The sequence below is a fragment of the Suillus plorans genome (assembly GCF_016647745.1).
Source record: "Suillus plorans strain S12 chromosome Unknown HD556scaffold_44, whole genome shotgun sequence".
Classification (NCBI taxonomy): Eukaryota; Fungi; Basidiomycota; class Agaricomycetes; order Boletales; family Suillaceae; genus Suillus; species Suillus plorans.
Window position 1 is genome coordinate 176,853 of NW_024537428.1, and position 23,262 is coordinate 200,114.

At 48.0% G+C, this 23,262-nt stretch overlaps 6 protein-coding genes across 6 annotated transcripts; 3 read left to right on the top strand and 3 right to left on the bottom strand.

Moving 5' to 3' along the window:
* Window positions 1–2,265: 2,265 nt before the first annotated feature.
* On the bottom strand, window positions 2,266–4,274 carry HD556DRAFT_1310073 (uncharacterized protein; the record flags this gene model as incomplete). The annotated part of the gene is made up of 4 exons (XM_041300365.1): window positions 2,266–3,233; window positions 3,285–3,529; window positions 3,580–3,980; window positions 4,038–4,274. 4 exons carry the CDS (start codon window positions 4,272–4,274, stop codon window positions 2,266–2,268), a joined length of 1,851 nt encoding a protein of 616 aa, XP_041158079.1.
* A 406-nt stretch (window positions 4,275–4,680) lies between these two features.
* HD556DRAFT_1445460 (uncharacterized protein) lies at window positions 4,681–5,476 on the top strand (the record flags this gene model as incomplete). The annotated part of the gene is made up of 3 exons (XM_041306930.1): window positions 4,681–4,760; window positions 4,816–5,016; window positions 5,077–5,476. The coding sequence occupies 3 exons, from the start codon at window positions 4,681–4,683 to the stop codon at window positions 5,474–5,476; spliced, it is 681 nt and encodes a 226-aa protein (XP_041158080.1).
* A 998-nt stretch (window positions 5,477–6,474) lies between these two features.
* On the top strand, window positions 6,475–10,316 carry HD556DRAFT_1433037 (uncharacterized protein; the record flags this gene model as incomplete). Its single annotated transcript, XM_041305184.1, has 13 exons — window positions 6,475–6,793; window positions 6,873–7,057; window positions 7,106–7,477; window positions 7,532–7,729; window positions 7,763–7,945; window positions 8,011–8,159; window positions 8,208–8,602; window positions 8,657–8,833; window positions 8,887–9,025; window positions 9,081–9,573; window positions 9,595–9,745; window positions 9,794–10,041; window positions 10,272–10,316. The coding sequence occupies 13 exons, from the start codon at window positions 6,475–6,477 to the stop codon at window positions 10,314–10,316; spliced, it is 3,054 nt and encodes a 1,017-aa protein (XP_041158081.1).
* A 6,048-nt stretch (window positions 10,317–16,364) lies between these two features.
* HD556DRAFT_1486637 (uncharacterized protein) lies at window positions 16,365–17,121 on the bottom strand (the record flags this gene model as incomplete). The annotated part of the gene is made up of 3 exons (XM_041308729.1): window positions 16,795–17,121; window positions 16,476–16,761; window positions 16,365–16,426 (listed from the first exon to the last, which is right to left on the bottom strand). The coding sequence occupies exons 1-3, from the start codon at window positions 17,107–17,109 to the stop codon at window positions 16,365–16,367; spliced, it is 663 nt and encodes a 220-aa protein (XP_041158082.1). The 5' UTR covers window positions 17,110–17,121.
* Window positions 17,122–18,358: 1,237 nt separating this feature from the next.
* Window positions 18,359–20,775, top strand: HD556DRAFT_1445464 (uncharacterized protein; the record flags this gene model as incomplete). Its single annotated transcript, XM_041306931.1, has 3 exons — window positions 18,359–19,937; window positions 19,991–20,136; window positions 20,188–20,775. 3 exons carry the CDS (start codon window positions 18,359–18,361, stop codon window positions 20,773–20,775), a joined length of 2,313 nt encoding a protein of 770 aa, XP_041158083.1.
* A 131-nt stretch (window positions 20,776–20,906) lies between these two features.
* HD556DRAFT_1445465 (uncharacterized protein) lies at window positions 20,907–22,357 on the bottom strand (the record flags this gene model as incomplete). Its single annotated transcript, XM_041306932.1, has 3 exons — window positions 20,907–21,148; window positions 21,216–22,101; window positions 22,157–22,357. The coding sequence occupies 3 exons, from the start codon at window positions 22,355–22,357 to the stop codon at window positions 20,907–20,909; spliced, it is 1,329 nt and encodes a 442-aa protein (XP_041158084.1).
* Window positions 22,358–23,262: the final 905 nt, after the last annotated feature.

Consider the following 23,262-nt stretch of genomic DNA (forward strand, 5'->3'; position numbering starts at 1 on the left):
CGGTAGGGGACTAAGAGCTCGTCACACAAAGGGAATCCCGCATCCGCTAAGAAATATTTGCCGGGAGGGACATACAAACTGCCTGAACGAGCCTCGTCATAGAGGCGTGCGTCTGTGGCGGATCCCTCCCAGCCAGTGAGAGCGTATGAGAACTTGAGGTTGAAGGTGCAGGCGAATAGACAGTTTTGAGAAACAAAACCTTTGCGATTACGATATGAGGGGCGGTCAGATGATGAGGGGCGAGCATGGATGTGGCTGCCGTCAATCGCACCAATAGCGTCCTTGAAGTAAGGCCAGAATTTTGGGTTGTTACGGATGTTGCTGGAGACGTCATCAGTGTCATTGGGAGAACGTACGTAGGTTGTGTAGAACGGGGGGGACGCAAAGATAAACAAGATCTTCCGGAAATACCTGGAATTATTTGTGAGCTCATCATAAATAACATTAAAAACAAACTTACTTTGAGATGGTGTCGTTTGACCGTTGAAAACGCTCCCCGACATGACGGATTGTTAGCCCTGTAACGCACGTATATAAAAAGATGGCAAGTTGCTCTTCGAGCGAAACGTGGCGTGAGCTAGCATAACCCAAAACACGAAGTTCGGCTATGAGCGCGTGAAAGACATCTGCATGCATGCCAAGTTCGCATTGCATACGATCCGGGTGACCAACGATGAGTTCCATGACCCATTCTTCACCTGAGAGGGCCGATGTGTGGTATGCCTCAGGTACAGAGTCCTGAAGCAATGAGTGCGTAGCAGTCAGAAGGACACTGACGAGTAGTGCAATGTGACGTAGGATTCGCATATGATTCTGCCGACGGCCTGCAGCTGGCGGCTGAACAGCCTGGGCTTGAGCGAGTTGTTGGAGCAAGGGGTCAATGGTATCCATAATCTATCGATATCTATCCCTAAAGCAATGAGCGCAATGGATAACAAGTCCTACTAATATTGATATCATAAGGTTGAAACTCAGCTATCGGCACCTACTGTGCCGGCCTTACATCATCCTTGAAGTTGGCAAATTTACTTTACCTTGGGTTACCGAACTAGCTCTTAGCCTTAAGGTGGTTAAGGAAAATAAGTTATTATTATCTTTATCCTTTGTTCAATTTATTCTAAGGGCCGAGTCATTACAAAGTAAGTCTAATGCAGTCAAGCAGCGAAGGCAAAGGAATCATAAGTCCAACATTTGTATATATTTGTTCACGTGACAGTGCGCTCAACATAAACATGTTCATTTTCTTTGCGTCCTGGTTCCAACTTCCCACCTCTAATAATCAGCACCTGTATGTGTGTCTTGCTCGCTTGAAATACACTTGCTAACTGCCACCTGTACCACCACAGCTCATTAACGACTCTGTTCATAAACGGACATATGGACTGACCTGTGGCACTCAGCTGGGCCGTCCTGCCCATCCACCAGCCTAAGCCAACGTCGCATGCAACTCTTGCTGTCACTGCAGTTGTATTTTCTTTGATGCTCGTCATTCTGGCTTCGGTGTGCGCGCCTTCATTCATGATTCATCATCCGTCTTGTTCGTTGACCTTATTTTTGATAGGTTTCATGTGCTTCAATTATTTCTGATATGTTCGTGTTGTCATGCAGCCTGCCGGAATGTCCCGGCACCACGGGTCCAGCTGAGCGGCTGCGCCGACTCTTCCCTTCATTCGTTTTCATTCCGTACTCACCGTCGAGCTCGTCGTATTCTACACCTCCTCACTCGTTCCTTCAAAGTCTTCGAATCCCGCCCGCCACTCCCTTTTATCTTAAGCATCTATCAGTTTAGTGTCCCACACACCATAGTTCTTCGTTTTCTTTACCGAATTATCGTCACATTAGTAGTTCCTTTCGTTACATATTTCATTGAATAAACGCTTATCGGTCCTTGACATGTTCGAATTTCGTGAGCAGGTATCCCGCCCTCCCAGCGGCTCCACCCGGAGCTAACGCTCGGCCCAGCCCAACCTGTTAGAACGTGTCAGCGACCCTAGAGCTAGACGAAGCTGGATTCCCTTTCATCTGTAGCTAATGGATGGCTGCCCGTTATATCTCATATGACTACGTACATTGCAATGAATTCAGAGTGTCTACTTAGCCATCAATGTTGTGTCTTGGGTGCGATGAAATTTTACAAGGCCAAAACAAATTCAGCGCGCGGCCGGGTGAATTCATTGCAGCACAAACAGATCTTCATTGTGTGACACGCGCAAATTGAATATGTATGTTAAAATATTCAGATTACAAGACTGATGGAGACGCTACTTATTTCTTTCGACTCATGAATGGTGCACCGATATTGTTAGCTTCTGCGGCGCGTTTCGACTGGACCCGTAGACGTTTACCTCGACCAACTTCAAGATTTGTGGGTATTGTTTTATCAGTGGTGCGGTGTCTGGTGCCAGCATCAGCTTTCCGGCCCTTCGTCGGAACATCCGACTCAGCATTAGCCTTCTGGCGCTTCGTGGAGACATCTGACTGCTCTCCTTGAGGTTCACATGCACGCTTCTCACCACCAGTACTGACTGGAGCAATTGGTGAAGCCTCCGCACCACCAGTACCGACTGGAACAATGGATGAAGCCTCCGCACCAGGTGGGATTTGACTAAGACGCATCCAAGAAGGGGATCTACCCGGAGATGCCGGAGTTTGGGTGGGAAGTGTGCCTGATGGGAGGTGGCTTGTAGAAGAATGCGGCTGTGTGAGTGGTGGAGAGGAGGGAAGAAATATGAAGGTGGGCTCAGGTGGGTAATAAGGATTGGGCTGTGCTACCGCTTGCTTTGGGCTAGCAATGGGGACATCGCTAGTCAGACTCGAAACCGGCGCATCTGGGAATTGATAAGTGACGTTTGGTAATGAGAGAGGTCCTTGTTCGAGTGGGTGTTCATGAGACAGGCCCTGCAGAAGCTCCCTCAAACTGTATATCGCGTCGTGAGGTTGCGGGGGCATTGGGAGAATGGGAAGTGATAAGTTGTCATCCATTGGCGACAGGGATACATCAGCGCCAGAGAAGGAATGAAAGGCGTCATTGCCTTGTGGGATAGAAAGAAGCTCCGATGCAAGCAGCAGATCGGATCCGGAAGTTGAGACTGCGATATTTGAAGGGACGGACGTTGATGTATTAGAAGCTGTAATGTCGGGGGTGGAGGAGGGTCCAGGAGTGATAGCCAGAGTAGATGACATAGTAGAACCGGGCAGCAAGTCTTTTCCTCTCGACAGCGTGGCTGCCTCAGCTGTTGAAAGACATGTTAGACTATGTATTGTTGTACTGAGCTCTAACTTACGAAAGACGCGTTCAACAAACTGTGTGTAAGGCACCATGACATTCTGCGAAAAATGTGGGTAGGCCTGACTGAACCGATTGCCCAGTTTTGTTGTTCCAACATGGAAGCTATTGACATCGAGCGCTCCGTCCATATCAGGATGTGGCCCGCCCATGAGAACTGTAAATACCCAATCCGTCATCTCATGTAACTCCTCGAAGAATTGTGTTAGAATCGTCGCGATTTTGGATATATATCTAAGCACGCTATATGTAAGGGAACACAGTTTACAGAAACAATTACAAAGGTGACTCACACATCCTTATCATGACATTGGTTCTTCACTGCCTCTATTGCCGCACGCTTCGTCTCTTTCATTGTCTCAACAGCAGCAAGCACCTCCGCCTTCACTTCTTCAGACTCATTGTTGAAGGCCTCTTTAAGGTGCTGCTTGACAATATTGAGAGCGGTCTTATTCGCTGGCCCAGCAGATGGTACGTTTTTCAGTTCTTCCTGCTCTTTTTTGACAGCATCCTTGATTTTTCCGTAGTGCGTTTTCGAGTACATCTCCCACAGTTTCAAAATGCGAGAAGTTTTTGGTTTCGAGCCCGTCATGACGCGCGTCATCATCTGGTTGACTGTGGCAGTATGCTGTGCATTGGCCCGCCGACCCGCTTTTGACCCACCCAAATCATTACGGAACTTCTGCATAAGGCGCTGTTAATGTGTTGTTAGTCGAGCACCACATTTAATATTGGGTAAGTCTATACGTACCTGTTGACGCAATGTCCACGCAGTTGCTACTTCAGCAGATTGTTCGTCGGTTAAGCTGACATCAAGCGGTATGTCTTTGAAGATGACAGCACGCTCCGGGAACTTGATTCCCCATGCCTCAAAAAATGGACTCCAGAAAGACTGGTAATTTTTGTTTACTTTGCATTCTAAAAATTGATCATGGTATGTTTCCATGAACTCGATCTGCTCGGCTGAATATATAGTCGGTGGTGCCATTGGTGGGATTATTTGTTAGAGTAGGACTTTTTGTTGCAAGTAGTACGAGTAATGTAAAACGAAAATTTCAATGAGCGTATGATTGGGAACCACGTGAATGGTTTTGGTCCGACCACAAGATGAGGGACTAATTCAGTGATTATGGTGGTAGGATCTTTACATATCTTCATCGATTGACTCAAACACGTTGACGCGTTGACGCTCGTAATTAATACATACACTGATTGACATTCCCACTCCCTACAAAACATGAATCTTTAGTTGAACTGAATACTAGCCTCGCAAGTATTGTGAGATTCACATATGAGTTTTGGTCCTATCATTGGACTCTGAATCGTGGTTTCGAAGGTTCCTTGCTTCTTTTTCAACCAAGACTACCACCACTACTACCAAGTCTCTAGTCAACATGCCCCGTCCAATTATTCATAAAACACCGGAGGCCAAATTAGCAGCTGCACGTGAAAAGCGTAGTCGCTATTATGCTAGGTATGTCATACATTAATTAAATGATCCCGATGGTTCCTGACTGATTACGGTGAAGAAACAGAGACAGGATTTTAAAGAGCCGGAGAGAGCTTCGTAGCTCTAACAGCAAGGAATCACGGGCAGCTAGAAAGCTCTCAAGAGACATATCAAAGGCTGTTAAAAAAGCCTTGTGTCGTGATGACGAAGATGAGTCTGAGTCTGACACAGGCAGTAAGGATTCCCAGGACTCGGACGATGACGATGACGAAAGTAAACTGTATGTTACTTTAATTATAAATAGTCTAAATTTTAAAATGAAATCAAACACATCCAACAGATACGACCTTCCGGAATGCTTACGCATCATTAAAGAAATCAAGGATGAAATGTTGGTGAAGATCAACGACCCCTGCAACTTTGCCCATGGCATCTTATGTGCCTATGCCAAGAGTATGCTGGACGACTCCTTAACCAAAGCCGATATCTCCATCATTGAAACACCCATGGCCGACATCCAAAAACTACTCGATCACACTATTCCCGCGCAAGACCAGATACTTAATTTTTGTGGAGTCTCACCCGAATGGCATGCCGCAGACACTCTCAGTCGTTTCTTGAGGACTGTTCTTGCGTATCTAGAGGACATCCAATTTCTCGCGCTTTATGGTGGAACTCCTGATCTCACACTTGCTCACTCTATGGGGGAGTTAATGTACCAGAAAGGCATGAAGGTTTGACCTTAATTGGAGTATCTGCCGCGAGTCCACGAGTTCAATTTATATCAAAAGTACTTGCCCTGTTATCTTAGTTAACACATCATCCAATGGGCTGGTACTACGATCATTATTATTAAAAATGCGGTGAACAATGTACATAGCATACAGGTAGTGATACTTGAAAGCATTGCGAGGTCGGACAGCAAGTGTGCGTCGTGAAGTGACAGAGTCGCAGTCTGATTCCTCAAGAGGAAGAGGAGCGGGAGATGCATTGTGATCGTGAGGACGGAAACGGCGTAGACTGAAGGGAGATGACGAACGAGCACGAAGCAGCGTTCTGTGGGGAAGTTTGTTCATATTGCTGTAGATGAGAAACAGAGGAGTGAGGGGATGAATGAAAGGGAAGTAAATGAAACACCCGCACCTGGGTCTACAGGATGGAAGGTGTGTTCGCCCTGCTTGCATTCCTCTCTTGGGGACGCCAACCCTGTGTCCAAATGAAGTGTTGGTCTGCGCACTTCCTTGGCAGCGTCCTTCTGCGGACCGTACCATGCCACCCAACGATCAAGGTGGTTCGAATCAAACAAAGGGTAGCGCCGCTTACCTGAGCTGCAAGGAGTTTTCTGAAATTGGTGGGTACTTCGTTCGAGACTGATGGCTAGAAAAAACGATGGGGTTCGTTAGGGTGAAATGGACACAAGAGCATTTGAGCTTCTTGGCAGACCTATTTGTCATGTCTGCTTCCGCACATCACGTGCATAAACGGTTGAGAACAAGACACATTACCTCAGTTTGCTGAAACTCGTCCTATCATCTAGCACGCCTTCTCAAGCAAGCTGTTTGGGTCGGAACTTACAATAATGGTGTGTTATCAGCTTACTGGAATCAGTACTGCTGATGCGCATTCAAGGTATGATACGAAGTGAGCGTGTGATCTATTCGAAGTCAAGGAAGCCTTACACGTAACTTTCAGAATGATTCGCCATGTTGACAATTTTGGGCGGCCATTGTACCCTACCATGACACGCGCTGCTAAGAAACGAAAGCTCCAATTTGAGCGGTTCATTCAACCATCTCTCGCGTCAACACTGGCAGTTCAACAAATACGGGAATATGCATTCACTAATGGCCGAACTACTCAACAAACAGTTTGTGTTTCGCTCACTGGCAGCAACAACACGATCGAAAGTGAGCTATCTGCCGGTTCGCTATGTGCACCACACACCATTCAGGACTGTTTGGACTATGATGACTGGGATGAAGTGTCTCCGTGTTGTGATCCTGTGGTCATCATGGATGATGTTCTCCCAGATAAGCGCAAACGGCACGCTGCAGTAAGTGATGTGTAGGAATATGAATGATCTATAGTATGCTCACAGATTTTCATAGGATAATCCGCTCCTTGTCTGGCTCCCAGAACGTCAATCCTTCCTTGATGAGACCATCTTCTTGGAGGGCCGTGGTCATGAAGCCCAGCGAACGCACTGCCACTGTGGCGGCGATGGACCCAAATACCGCTGTAGGGACTGTTTTGGGATGGAGATGTTTTGCCATTATTGTGTTGTCGACCGCCATAAATGCAACCCATTGCATACGATTGAGGTATGTGTTGCCTAGATATAACAGTATGTATGATAACAAACTACACAGGAGTGGAACGGCTCGTTCTTTCAACGCATCAAACTCAAGACGCTTGGTTTGCGCATACAATTGGGCCACGCGCCCAGTGCCTGCTGTTATAACCCACGTCCCTCGACGGCTGACGACTTTGTCGTCATCGACATTAATGGAATCCATGAAGTTGGATTGGACTTTTGTGGCTGCGAGACTGTGCAAGTGCGCTACAAACAGTTGTTACGAGCACGATGGTATCCAGCGACTACAACAGACCCACAAACAGCCGCCACATTTAACGTGCTGGAACACTTCCACCTTCTATCGTATGAGTCCAAGATTTCTGCCTATGAATTTTTCCATAGCTTGGCCAGGCGCACTGACAATACTGGATTGTCACCCATCAGGGTAAGTCTCAGATTCAAATGGTAACATAACCGTACTCAGACTTGGGCCATGCAGGACCGTTATTCTGCGTTCATGCGTATGGTCCACGAATGGCGGAACCTTCGACAACTCAGACGTGGTGGGCGAGGTCACGACCCTGACGGCATTGCGGAAACAAAAGCTGGCGAGCTTGCGGTGCTGTGTCCAGCATGCCCGCATCCAGGCAAAAATTTACCCAGCGGTTGGGAGAATTCACTTCCAGGAACGAGGCAAGTTTAGATTTGGTAGTTAGAGGGGGTTATTTAGCTTACCCTGGTTAACAGATGGTTGTATGCCCTTTTCATCGCTATAGATGCGAATTTCCGTCTCAAACGGAAGGCTATCTCCTCCGACCAAATGGATCCTGGTTTGAATGCAGGATGGGCCTACTTCGTGGAGGAGCGCGCATACAAGACTTACTTATCTGAGCGAGCTAGCGAAAGACAAGAAGTATGTTGTATATGGTCTACTATTTTATAGGACAACGCACTCAATGCTTCCCAATGTTTCCTTAGCGCAGCACGTGTGTCAGTCATAATGCCGTCAACATGGCTGATACTAAATCTTCACGAGGCCTGGCAGCAACCGGCATAGGAACCGTCGACTGTGCTCGACACGAATTTAAATTGCCGAATGGGGTAGGTGATCTACAGAAGGGCGAAAAGTATGTTTTTCACATTTTTTCTATTCAGCTGGTTGACGGTGTTATAAGGTACCTTAATATGGATTACCTTGTCTTCTCGGCGCTGGTCGGATTCACGGTGACAATGCTAAATATTTCGTACGATATTGCGTGCCAATGGTCGAAGAAGCTGTGGAACAGAATGGATTGCATGCCGACTCACCTTCACATACCGCACGACAACATGGTAGTTCGATATTTTGTGCCAAAATTTCACATCGCAGCCCACGTCCAAGCCTGTCAGGTCAATTTCTCATGGAACCTCACTAAGTGGGTGGGTAGGACAGACGGGGAGGCGCCTGAAAGGGGTTGGGCAAATGCTAATCGCGTTGCATCGAGCACAAAGGAGATGGGGCCAGGAACACGCCGTGATACATTGGATGATCACTTTGGCGATTGGAATTGGAAGAAGACGACGACCCTCGGTGAGTTTTTTGCTATTGACAGTGGTCTTCCTGACTGATACCTTGACTTTGAAGGTCGTATGTTGAAGCGCAGGATGGAAGAGGCCATAAAATGGGAGCAGGAACATTGTGCTGCATTGTACGATCTGGAAGTAACTGTTCAACCTGCGCTACTGGAAGAATGGGGGTTAGAAGTTCGGATGTGGGAGGAGGACAACACTCATCCGAATCCTTTCAAAAGCAAGGTTGCTCGTAAGTCACTGCCTATTCATTCCGTCAACTTGTGCCGATGAGTAGATGTCTAGCTATCACACAGGCTGGAGTAAGGTCGCAGCTCGCAGAATTAGAAGCACAAGAGCTGCAGGCTGGGATCAATCACTCACTCGACATTGATGTCTCGCCCAGTGTGTTTATTAGCAGCGGCATTGAGTTAGAAGACATGCAGTATGTGATGTGTCTCTTTTGCGTCATGTTCATCATTCACATCATGTTATCATAGAGAACGGCTCAAACACGATATCGCAAACCTCTCGCTTCATCCCACGGACAAACAAAGAGAGGTCGTTATTCACAGGACCAATGCATTACAGAGACGTATTGATTCTTGGACGCGCTATCAACAACTCTACATGCCCATCGTCTCAACGCTACGTTCGTCGGCTGATACAAGTGTGAGCGCTCCCCAAGCAGCACTCAAGCCTCAAGACTTTCCACTCTATCTTCCATCAGCTCCCAACCATCTTGATTGTGATCACCGTTTGATGGAGTACGAGTGGGAACTTCGGTGGGCACAAGCTCATGATGCCCTCAATGAACTCCGTTCCCACCTTCGTCTATGCTCACACATGTACAAATTCAAGGACAAGCACTTACGTGGCCAAGCAGCATCCACCCGTGCTCAGAATATGATCACAGGTGTCGAGGCGAAGAAAGATTCAGCAGCGGACAAATACAGACGCGCACACCGAGCGCTGGAGTCGCTAAGCTCTCAGGTGGGTAAGAGGGGCTGGCAGGACAGCCTTCGACCTCTCAGACGCGAGGATGTTCGACTGATGGGTGACTTCGCGGGTGGCCGCACTCAGGGCACCGGGACAATATCGTGGATCTGGCTGGTATCAGACGGAAACATTACTAGTCACACCGAGAACGAACGTGTCCAAGACTGTAAGTGTTTTAAATGGGTAGCATGATCTCTGACTTGGTTTGATTTAGGCGTCCGCGTAGAGTGGTGTAAGGCACGCGCTCGCGCAGCTCGATGGTCCGAGGAAGTGGAGTTACTGGCCGAAGAAATGAGAAGAGTACTGGCCTTTCTGGAGTGGCAAAGCAACTGGTGGTGTGAACGCGCAGTTCTGCGCCCGTTGGAAAAGATCACCGAACAAGAGGGTTTACGCGCATATGCCTACCGTCAAGCTGCCCTCCGTTCTGCAATGCGGAACTCATTCCAAACTCGTTGGAGCTTCGTTCCTCAGCTCAATCCTGTCATCTTGGAGTCTGTAGTAGTTTGTAATGATGACAGCGGTCCCTCGATTGACGCACTTCCTGTGGCCGTGGACTTCGAAGAGTAGCACAGTTAGGTATACCCTATGTACTAGGTAGAATATGCTCCAGAATTTTAGCGTGTCCATTCTTAGCTTAATGATCGTGATCTGGCGATCTCAATGATGGTGTCCTGACTTTGTAATGATCTCAGATGCTGATCGATCTCGATCTCATAATCTCATCAACAAACGGGTAACATAGCAGGGGAACACATAGCACTACTATACGCGGACACGGCTAAGAAATGTAGTAGAGCCATAGGGAACCTACAGTCTACAATACAGTGATGTATCACACCATCTACAGCCCTCAGCAATTATTGTATTCAGAATCACTTGTAGTTATAGGTAGTGATACATCAAACCTACAGGTACAGGTGACAAAACATACTAGCAAAAAAAAGAAAAGAACACATGGCAAGGGTCCAATCCCCTTTCAGCTCTCGCGGTGCGGGTGATAGCAGTGAAGAGGAGACTCAAGGTCCCTTAGAGGTCGTCGAGAACGATCCATTCAGTCAATCCAAACACTTGACATCAGGGAAAACCTCCCGCGAAGATTTCATTAGATTTTCTGAAATTTTGTGATTTTCTGAAAATACATAGAAATACTCTAAGTCCCTCTGCGGATGGGTGAAAATTTACGAAAATCCACATGAATACAACAAAATGATTATAATGTGATTAAAGCAGGGTATATACTAGAATATTGCAAATCACAGGATACGAAAATGAGGAAATGGGACAAAAGTTGTAACGCAAAGTCCTTGTGCTATCAGGAATGCCCTAGTCGATGCTCATCCATCAGCAAAACCCTGAGTGGCTGTACGGCACCGCACAGTGCCGCACAGTGCCGTACATCCACTCAGGGTTCACAGGGAAGTCCCCCCATGCACAGCCGAGCCACAATACAACATAGTGCGCTTCGGATTTGTCATGCTGTGTGTCGGTTACCCAATATGGTACAGGGCAGGTAGCACTAGGTAGTGATGTTCCGGCCCGGCTTGGCCCAAAAGCTGCGGCTTTGGCCTGGCTTCAGACGGCTCTGGCCTGCAAAAAATCCAAGCCGGGCCAAAGCTGCAAATGACGGCTGGCTTTGGCCCGGCTCTGGCCTGAGCCGCGGCTCGAGTAGTGCTGCCGTGGTTCAGTCCAGAACCACGGTCCGAACCTGACCAACGGTCAGGTTCTTCCTTGGTTCGGTCCGTGGTCCATGAATTGGGGCGGACCGGACCTGAGTGAGGTTCACGGTCCACCATTTGCCTGAACGGTTCTATGTTGGTTCGAACCTTCCCCGAACCGGTCCGAACCCCGAACCGCGAGAAGTTCTGTCGCATTGTCGAAGCGTGTTTTGACACTGCCTTTGATGATTCGCCTTGGCCTCAAGGATTCTCGAGCTTCGATACTTACTTGTTTCCGTCAAATGCAGAGGCTCATTGACAAGGTAAGTCATGATATGCACTGTTCAAACTGAACAGTGTGAGTGTTGTGCTCATAATGACCATGTCCTCGCCCAGATCCTTATCATACCAACACCCTACGATGCTATTACGATCCTCCACCGGCTGTTTGTCCACCGGCTGTCTGATTTGCTTGCACATAAAATGTGCAAGCCTCAGCAGGTAAGCACTATATTCAACATGGCTCATTCAGACTCATGCGCTGTCAATGCTGACGGTTCTCTCAAGGATGCCAAGGACATCGTCTTCTACCACGATCCCGATGATTCTGTCCCCCTTGACACCACGTCCTCTGCCCCCCAGCCATCATCATCTACTAATCCTCCTCAGGATGCCTTCTCTATGCTACTGAATACTGGGCGCAAACCAACACCAGTTACAGCTGGTGCTCGACGATCCATTCGGACCTCTAAGCCATCTGCTCGCCTCCGGGATGCTGAGAACATTTATTCAACCTCGACCTCCACCAGCTCAACAAACCGCAAACGTGCATTGTCTAGCGCTACTGAACTTCAACTTCAACCAGCTCACAAAAAGGTTTTATCATGTCTATTATCAGACGAGGATAGCCTTGATGACGACGACGCTGGTCATGACACCGATCCTTTGGAGGACCAGCCCGTGGAGGACCAGCCCGTGGAGGACCAGCCCGAAGCCGAACCTGAAGCCGAAGCCGAACCTGAGGACGCCATCCAAGCCACTTTGCCGAAGACTGAACGTACCGCTGACATTCGCACTGTCTTCACTCGCCATGAAACACACTGGGTATGCAACCCTTGCAAGTATGTAATTAGAACTGCGTGTATTGTGTTCTGCTAATGTTTGGTAGGGACGCTGGTGAACCTGAGAGTAAGCATGTCTTTCGAGGAGGTATCTCTACACTCCGCACACACATCAGTCGGTATGTTCTTTCAATGTCATCTCTTACTTTTGCTGATATCTATTAGTAAAAAAAAATCACTTTCAATTCTACAAGGCTCGCTGCCAAGCGGCAGGGATTACTATGCACCCTCGTGCCATTCCGACTAGCGAGGATCAGGCTCTGTAAGTTTCAGCTAACGTTTTGCATCAAGTGTTGCTGAATCATTGACAGTTCCAGACAATCCACCCTTGATACGATCCTCGTCACCAAGGTGCCTATATTTACCAAGGAAGGACTCCTGGAGTACATAATGGAACTTATTGTGACTGAAGACGAAGCGCTGCAGCTGGTCGACAAACCAGCCTTCCAAAACTTACTTCGCTATGTTCGGCCTGGCCTTACTGAGAGAGACATACCTCACCGCACCAAGCTTACTGAGACCAGCAAGGCACGCACATTAGCTATAGTCGATGTCATACGTGAACGTCTCGCAAAGGTCGATAGCAAAGTTTCCATGATGTTCGACTCTTGGACTTCGATTATCGGCGACCCATTTTTCTCCGTCACTGGCCATTACATTTGGAACCTGGATGATAAACCCCTGCAATGGGAGTTACGTCATGAGCAGCTCAGTTTCGAACACATTGAGGGCGATCACAGCGGGCAAAATATAGCTCGTATGCTTATTAACTCAATTGACACATATGATGTCCGAGCTAAGGTAAGGTCTGGCCTCTTCTATCTAATGGTAAAGCTAATGGTTTGCTTCGTGCAGGTTGGATGGATGACTTCCGACAATGCCAGCAACAACGATACGGCAATGAAGGAAGTTGCTCGCGAAATCGATCCAGAAGGTGTCCGATGGATACCTGCCACACACCGCATTAGATGCCAGGAACACATCCTGAACCTTGCGGCACGACACTTTGTAGATGCAGTTACGAAGAAGACCCATCAGGCGCTTGATAAGGGAGATGATGCTGAACTCGACATCTTAAACAAGGAGCTTGCAACCTTGGAAGTTAACAGTGACCGTGACCGCGAAGATGAGTTCAATACTGGTGATTCGCTTGGCAAAGCGCTTGCACTTATAGAGCAGGTACGTTATTATCCTTATCCTTATCCTATGCTCTTACTGATTGAGATTGTTAGATATGAAAATCGCCTCAAGCTCGTGCCTTCTTCAAGAAGGCCTGCAAAGAGGAGAACGTACCCGAGCTGGAGTTATTGCAGTGGATCAGAACTCGTTGGGCTTCCTTATACAAATGTCTTGACCGCATGCTACTCTTACGTCGGGTACGTTTTTTTTCTATTCAGTGTTTGTGAATCTGATATTTATATTTTAAACAGGCCGTCAACCGTTTCACCAATCTCGCTGACGAAAGCAAAGAAGTGCCAAATCTTTGTAACAAGTCTTACAATGATTTCAAGCTCGGCCGGAGTGACTGGAGACACCTCGGACTCGTTCATCAAGTCCTGAAGGAGCCGGCTACCGCCCAGCAAACTTTCTCCTCCGCGAAACACCCTACTGCGTGGCAAACAATACCTACATTGGAGTGCCTGGCTCACCGGTGGCAAGAGATGGCCAATGATATACAGTATGCACCAATCGCCGATGCAATCAAGCAAGGACTCAAGAACGTCAACAAATACTACAAGAAAACAAGCGACTCGGATGTATATTTTATTTGTCTCGGTGAGCATTCATAAAAACTTCACTTTCCTCCCATCTTTCCCTCCCCACCATACCTACTTCACTGCCTCGTATGAAAAACTTCACTTCCCTCCCATCTTTCCCTCCCCACCATACCTACTTCGCCGCCTCGTATGAAAAACTTCACTTTCACTTCCCTCCCATTCTCCCTCCTATTATATAACATGTGCCCGCCTCTCATATAACTATTAACTACAGTCCTTGACCCCAACTATAAGCTTGCTTATGTTGAAGAACGGTGGGACAGTCAAGATGTTGCGGATGGGAGGGCTCACCTCGAGACTGTTGTAAGTATTTGTTCAGACTCATCATTGTCCTTCGGCTTACATTCTTCTACAGTTTGATGAGTACTATAAACCACCAACTCGGACGCCTGTCGATGAACCTGCTCCGCCAACAAGACCCTCGCTGGAAAACCGGTATGGTGATGCATGGATGCGCGAGGCCATTAAGGCGCGTCAAGCTGCAGACCAACTTACTCGCAATCCTCATCAAGAACTCACGGCGTATCTGTCTTCACCACTAGAGGAGGCCAATGATGTTGTTGCCTGGTGGGGGCTTCATTCTTTACAATTCCCTACGCTTGCACGTATTGCGCGCGATTATTTGCCCATCCAGGGCAGCTCCGTCCCCTCCGAACAGGCTTTCTCAAGCGGAGGGATCACCTCCACCGTGCGACGCAATGCACTCGCATCGTCCACGTTTGGCTCATTACAGTTGTTAAAGGCGGCGTATAGGAATGGCCATGTTTCTGCGACAGTCGAGGCAGAAGCTGTGTAGTTGGATGTGTAGCTATGAGTACCTACTTATGTTTTTTTTTGCTCATTGTAAATAAATTTGGTTCGGTTCACGTTCGAACCTGAAATTAACCGGACCTGACCATTCTGAACCGTTCGCCAAGGTCCAGTTCGAGGTTCGTTGAGTCTGGTAGAACCAGACCTAGGTCCAGTTCTTGGTTCTCGCTCGACCCTCTGTGAACCGGACCGAACTGGACCACGGCAGCACTAATTGATGAAATAAGGACAGGATCAATGTGTTATCACTTTTGCATCTTCTTGGTGACTATCTGACTCAAATGCTCGATGAGGTTGAAATGGGTCGCATGACCAGGCCCATTGTTCCCACTTTCTCGTTCGGCTGGTCTTGCTCACTTGGTACCTTCTAAATGTTTGCTTAATCCCACTGAAAATGTTGCGTTACAACTATAGCCCCTTGCCAAGGCAGAAAATGCACTGATTTGGAACGCTCATGCATATTTTTTTCCCGCGCCACGGGCATCTTGCAAAGCCCTGTATGGGACTAGGCGGCGTTGAATACCGGAACATGGATCGTGAATGAGAAAGAAGTCAATAATATTAATGTACCCTGATTCAAGACGTAAAAATGCGCAGAAATGAATTTCTTCGGCGAATGACTCACCAGGCCAAAATTAGCGAGAGATTCATCGATGCTTCTCATACCCATGGGTTTTTGCTGATGTGTTTCGTCACCAACCTACGTTTTGTAAGGGATAGAAGCTCATTTCCTGGACCGCCTTGTGACACGCACTAAATAGACGTATGTAGTGTCACTAGGAGGCTGGGGATTATCCACAAAGACACATGTGGTGACGCTCTGGGCATTCCCTTGTTTTGTGGGACGTTTCATGTCTTCGACATTTGGTCATCTCGACCTGACTTTGTATCATCTGCCCTCATTGCTGGCCTGATCGGTCGACCGAGTCGTATGTGGCATCGCGTTCGCATGCACCTCTGAACTGGATCTGGAGTCTGTTACCGTCGACCGTCTTGATAAACGGTACCGCAAGTCAGTATACGTGTCTCTTAGATTACCACTCTGAGTCAATCACAACGCTCGACCTCATGCAAATCATTGCTCCATACTCTGCTGACAGTTCAGCTGATGAATGCGAGTCCGCATGGCACGTCCGGGAGTTCCGGTGCATCAGTAGCACCAACGAGTTCGCAAAGGGTGTAAATTACCGAACCAGTTTATCGCCACGGTTCCTAATTATATCATCGCGGTATACACCCAACTAGCCCCCTGCGCATTCATTTGCAAAATGGCAATAAAAGCTTCCCCTCTCTCAGGATTCCAAGAACAGTGCGAAAGGGATCGGTCCACTCCTTCCACGGCTAGGCCTCGCGAGTGCCTATCGCACAGAATTTGGAAAGGCGGGCCGGATTTGATGCATCGGACGTTCTTGCCAGAGGATTTAACCGTCAAACATCGAGGCGATCTTGCTGATGAGCTTGACCTTTTCCAATTGGGCCTCACCTGCATGATGATTAGCACACGACTAGATCAGGGGAGAGTGAAACTGTACTGTGCTTCATACACTTCCTCTTGCAGTCGATAATGCTGATATCTTCCTTCGTTGGATTGCGAACCGTCTTGTCAGCTACTTCCCAAAGCTCCTCAGCAACTTGGATGAGCAAACGGAAGACGTGTAACACGATCACCACGCTACGTTCAAAGTTCTCGATCGCGAGCGCATCGATATCCAAATGGTTCGTCTGCTCATCTGTCTCATCGTTGATGAAGAGAATGTCAGAAAACGAGTGACAATAGAACAAATCAAGAAGTAGGATATGAGGATGTTCAATCGCGAACTGCGCGAATAGCATTCATATTGGACTGCTTACCGGTTTCTCGACCTGTCTGACAAATTGCTGATGATGCTCATTTGGTGCGCACCGCTCGAGCCAAACAGCCGAGTTGTTGCCTCCACCCCATAGCGTCCTTCTCGGAGTACTTCTTGTGAAAAGCGATTGGAAGTAATCAATCGGACTTTTGTCGTATGGTAGCTGGTCCGCACTGTGTTGGCTGTACTTGGCAAGTTTGAGCGCAGCATGGTTGGAAATAGTGTCGTGAGAGGGTTGTAGGACGCCAGTGATGAGGTTGAGGAGTGTCGATTGTCCGGCACCGTTTGCACCGAGGATGGTTACACGAAAGTCCATACTGCATACGAGGATAAGACTTAAGATAGGAAGAGAAGACACATTCTGTACTAAATGTCAATTTTTTGTACAAGTAATCTAGGCTTGCCCGGAAGACGGCCACCTGAAAAAGCCTGCTCAGCGTCAACCGAGGAAGCTAATTGGTCTCCGTCAGATTTCATCAATCAACAAGCGAGGAAAATACCTGGAGCAGACAAAAAACGACACCACTGTGCGCTTATGGCTGCGTGTGTTCTTGGCCGGTGATGCATCAAGTTCGAAATCGCTTGTTGGTGTATTGGGAGAGGCGTCCGACTCGGACATGGGACCTCTTGACAACAAGGATACTCTATTCAAATATACATTCCGAGTACGCTCCATTTAACTGTACTATTGTAAAATTACAGTAGTGGGTTCCCTCATCAGGCATATGCGAATTTCCACGTGGTCTAAGAGACCCACATGTAGCAAAAGGCGATTGGGGAGATTTTAAGTGCGCCGCCTTCAAGTTGTTTGCAGCGTTTGTAAGGGTGCAACTTCTGTCGAACGTGGCCACCCCTGAAGGATTTCTCCCACCGAGACACTGGTTTACAGCTGGTGACAGTGGTGGTGGCTATCAAGTCCGAGAGCGGGGTCATAGTAAAGGAAGGATGGTGCAGATGTGTGATTGAATAGCAGTGATGATATACCAACGCCGAGGCAATAAATATCACAGCCATGCGCTAGTAACAGGATGACACACAGACAGGTCTTGGTTAGATCAGGACCGGATTTACGAGAGGATGACCGTAATGAGGTCGGGTAAATCGGTGTAGCCGCATCAGGGAGTTGGGGCGCAATCGCAACGTTGTGAAGCAATTCCAAGTTATTTGCATATTAACGAGTCGCCAATTACTCGGGATTTTCGGCCTCAATAGACATCATCCATGCAGCACGTAATACTTTATGGTACATTGTTATCTATGAGACAGTCGAAATTTCCTGTGTCGTACAAATGTATTAGCAAGTAAGTTGATAATGAAAGGAATAACAGTCGGTCAAGCTTGATGGTACTGGTAAGTAGTATCACCCGTCACACTACCTGCCCCTTTTGCGGCCTGTTAACACACGATTGACTTCAAGTTGATTGCATCGACTTAGTCTACGTGTAACATGTCTGCTTTGTTGAGTAGGCACATACGTGTGTAGCGGAATATTTCCAAAATTAGCTTAGCTAGATGATCAGTTATCCGTTGCCAGCAGCGTGCTTTCCTAACACCAACCATCAACAATGCAAGCAGTGGTGAGCACAACGTCGTATCGCCAGCGCCTTTATGCATCGGTCAGTACCACCAATGCGCTACCCGCACCTTGCAACCAGAGCCAGATAAATGAGATTTTAGAGGAAGAACTCAACGGCAATGTTCTGTGGGAAGAAAAATTGCTCCCCCAAGATGTTGAATCCGTCATGGACGCCATTTTCATCCAATCCGATTTTACCCCAGAAGATATCAGTCGTATTCATTATCAATCATTCGAGTCTAGCTCAGGGAGGAGAAGTACCGGAGTGCCTGTTTTCATACCTGCTGGCAGGGGCGCGAGTGGGACGTGGCAACCTGATACGAGGAACGTTCAACCAAGGACGTTGGCGAACACCAGGGCTACCAAAAGGCAGAGGGCGCAGAAACAGAGGGAAAAGACGCAAAATACACGACCGCGTTCGCAGATGAGCGCGGTGGCGTCCGCGGTGATCGATACAGAAGTGGAGGGGTGGAATTCTTTGACAGCATCTCATGCCGATAAGAGCTTCAGCACCCAAGAATACGACTACAAGAATTCGAACAAAAAGCGGATCAAAATATCGGCGATGGCAGAGGGCAGGTGGACCCTGCTCTTCAATACCGTGCAAGCCATCATGTATTCGTTGTATGCGAAATGTTTCCCAAATCCCTCAAAATCATTCCCCTTCCGGCCCATGGATCTTGTCTGTGGCCAGCCAAAGCGTATCTGGTCTTCCAAATTTTCTACTATTGTCGTCCCGGACGATACCAACGCACAAAAGCCAGACATTGTCCTCGTCAATTGCAGCCTAGGTGACTCCTCGTTACGATGGTGCAACATCATCACATGCGTGGAGCTTACGGACAGCGAACTAAGCACGCAAATACCTTTATATCGGGGTTCCGCCACCAAAGGGTATCTTTTAATGCGAGAGCAACCCTGGCGCCGATTCGTCTTCATCTTCTCTATCGCCCACAACCAACTTCGCTTACATTACTTCGACCGCTCGGGTCTTATCATTTCCCGCCCCATCTCCATCACCAAAAACCCGGTACGTCTTCTCGACGTCTTAAATACTGTCACTCTCGCGCACACCAACACCCTCGGTTTCGATCCCACGATGCACATGTGCGATTGTACCTGCAAGAACACGCACCATGATCTGAGGGAGAAAGCGATAGGTTGGATAGAGGGTAAAGACGGGACTCACTTGTCAATCATGAGCATTCTTTGGCGAAGCCAAGGTTTCTTCTCCCGTGGCACCATTTGCTACCGCGTTCAGACTCCAGGCGGAGATGAGTACGCACTGAAAGACTGTTGGGTTCCTGAAGACAGGAGATATCACGAGGGAAACGTACTTCGGATGGTTGCGGGCGTCCCCAACGTAGTGAGGCTCGTGGATGAGTGGGACGTCCTTTACGATGGGATGCCGGACTGCACAGATCGCATTCGAGCATCTCGTGGTATGAGTAGTGCTGGGTTCATCCGCAGGTACCACCGGCGCCTTCTTTTGAGCCCGTGTGGAGAGCCCCTCATGACCTATTCCTCAAGGACAGAGCTATTAAAAGCCTTCCATGACATAGTCGTTGGTGAGTTTTGAGTGCATTTGAATAGAAGCCTCAAATTGACCATTAGGTTATAGCTCATAGCTTAATGCTCAAATGCAATGTCCTCCATGGAGACCTGAGCCCGAATAATTTCATAATTTACGACGGTCAAGGGTATTTTATCGATTTTGATCATGCCGGGATCACCACTGATAGCAACAGTATTCGATCGGAAGGCACGGTAAGATTGGAATTATCGCTGTGTACACATGGCTGATCGTATTGTCTGAAGGGTACCAGGCCTTATATGTCGATCCGCCTGCTGCGAGAGGGTAGTAATAACAATGGGAACGAAGTGACGGTCTTTCACACAGCTGGTGATGACCTGGAGTCGCTATTCTACATCTTCGTCGAATTTGCGACTACCTTCGATGGGCCACACGCCATGACCAAAGACAATGCCCGAAAGCCCATGTGGTATGACTACTGGCTCCTCATGGGTGACAATTCCTGGGCTCCAAAGCAAGGATTGGTGCTCTCGCATTCCGGCGACAGGTCGCTAATGTCACAAACAACGTCGTTCTTTGGGCCATTCGGTCCAATTATTCAAGAGTGGCGTCTTTTGATTCGCGCGGCCGCCGAGGCCGCAAGCCAAACAAATGGCCCTCCCTCCGGCGTATCTCATGAGGAGCTTGCTACGCTCCTCCATAAATGGCTCTCTCAGCTCCCCCCAGAGATACCCGAAGATGTTCCGTCCGCTACAGCATCACCCCTCTCTGTAGCATCATCATCGAGAATAACTCGACCTTCGGGCCCAAACAACATAATGCAACCGGCTACGGCTCTTCGTCGTTCTGCACGCATCCAAATGAAATTATGACATGATTGTCTCACACATCCTTTCCTCGCACGTACTTTATGTTTTTTTTGTTGTGATTTGTGAAACGTATGGAATTCATAGTAGTTGTACAACTGGCTAGTACATTACATGTGCAAATTCGCATCGGCCTCCTAGTGATGAGGGAACACCTGCTCGAGGTAGGGAAAGATACCGCTGAGGATGAGAGCTACGTTTAGCGGGGAAGCTATCAATGAATTGCCGAGGGTGATGTCATTGAGATACGTGTTAAGGTTTTCACCGCTGGGACTTCTGAGATTGATGCCTTCCAGTTTCGTGGTATCAATGGCAAGAGCGAGCGAAGTCAGAAAGGGGCAGAGTCGAAGCACGCCTAGCAGCCCGTGGAACGTTGGCACTGCGGTAGTATCGATTGCAATATAGCAGCTAATTTTGAGTACTTGAAGCATAGGCCAGGCTGCTACCATCTGGCACAGCTCCCCATCGGAAATAGACGTGGAACACAATTAAATTGCGGAATGCGCGCAATGGCGTGAAGACGGCTGACTCTGTGTGTATGACCTTCGATCCCATTAGGCTGGGGCGTTGAAGTTTCTTGTTGTCGCATATCTCTGGGAGGATGGCAAGAAACTGCGATAGTGACATAGACGGACTTTCGGAGGATTCCGCAATACAGGACGCGAAGACGATCTTGATTTCTTTGCTCCTGATGACTTGGAGTGAACTCAAGAGGTCCATGGCTCGCTCAAATGCGCCAAATCTAAGGCACAAATAATGCAAATGATGAAAGCCAGGGAATGGCAAAAGCGACTGCCTCTCCCCGACTGACGATGTCCTTAGGTCCAAGTCCAGTGACCGCAGGGCTTGAAGCTGCATGATGTGATCCATGCCTGTGTTTGCTAGGTCCCATAGCATCAACGTGTGGAGTTTGTGAAGCTGGGAAATAGGCTGTGCGATGAAAGGGGAAAGTTTACTGGACGAGTCTTCCGTTGTAGGACGATATCTCAAGGTCATGCTTCGGAGGTGAGGACACAAGGTCCCAAGAGACGAATGGACGGAGAGGAAAGTCGAGGAAGCTGAGGCAAACCGCAAGGTCAAGACCCGTAGGGAGGGTACAAGAGTCATGCGCAGGAACTCTGCAGCGAAGTGAGATCCACCAGCATACCATGTTAATTCACAAAGGTTTGGAAACAAGGATGCAGGTGCTGAAGGATAAGACAGCATTATCACATTGAGGGATACGATAAGTGCCGAGGGGTGGCTTGTTTGTTTTACGGTGATGGAGCGTACGCGAAATGTATATTTGACCAGAGTATCCCACATCTTGTTGTCAAGAGGTTTCCGCAATGCCTGCCCATACGAACTTAGCCTGAAACTCACAACAAGTGTCAAAATTGGGACACACCGTACATCCACGATCGAAGCTAAACAGGTCTGTTGGTAAACATCTAACAAGCGGCTCCACGGAGTGTAAATCCCTCCAAAGGACGTTGAGCGCTGGGCCCTGGAATGCAAGACACGCGGATGCAAGTGCAGGAAGGGTTCCACGTTCTGTATGCGAGCTGACGACGTGTATTACTTCAAGATTTCGCAAGGCTGCATGCATGACCTGCGGATGGAAAAGAAGGAGTGACTGTTTAGCTTAACAACCTTCCTAGACCGACCATGTAGTACTGACCTTGATCAGCTGAGGGTACTTATTTGTATAAGATCTTGAATTGTCAAATCGAATCGCTCTTGTCAAATGAAGACAATCTCCGTCAGGCTGAGAAAGATCGCCATTGTATCCGTAAGAGGGCAGTAGGATGTTATAGCGTGCTCCCAAATAAAGACATGTTTCTCTCGAGCGCACGTCCTTTTTTGCACATCCTTTCATGAATATAGTTTTTCTTGCAATGTGATTCATGACTGCGATCAGAATGTTTGTAAGCGAGCGTCTCTTGAATTACAAAATCAACGTACATGAAACTTTGAAGCCCGAAGCCCGAGGCCGCCTTGTGAATGCAACATGTTGCGATGCTATTGCGAACGCGCGCCATGGAAAAAATGAATTTCAAGATTCGAAGAAAGCCACATTTAGCTCTAATCTGATGCAGAAAAATTTCACTTTACCTGCGGTCGAGTCCATCAAGTTGCTCATCTCTTCGGGTTAAAATCATACAATTGCCAAGTGTTGATACCCGATGCCTCCTAGCGTTGCTGGTTTACGGAACGAACCTAAACAGCCAATACAAATTCAGCTTGAAAGATGAACAGACGATAGTACCTGACCATTTTTTAACTGACCACCGAAGGTGCACTGAATCCCGACTATAGATCTTCTTTGATAAAAGGAGACGCACGGCTAATTTGAAACGCCAATAGAATGTATTTTGCCAGCACCACAGGAATCTTCCTTCAACCCTGTGTGACTAGGTGGCGCGCTGAGTGCCAGAGTACGGGTCGTCATGGATGAGAAACAAGTCAATATACGCGCCAGCCTAATTCAGGACGTAACGCAGCATGAATTAT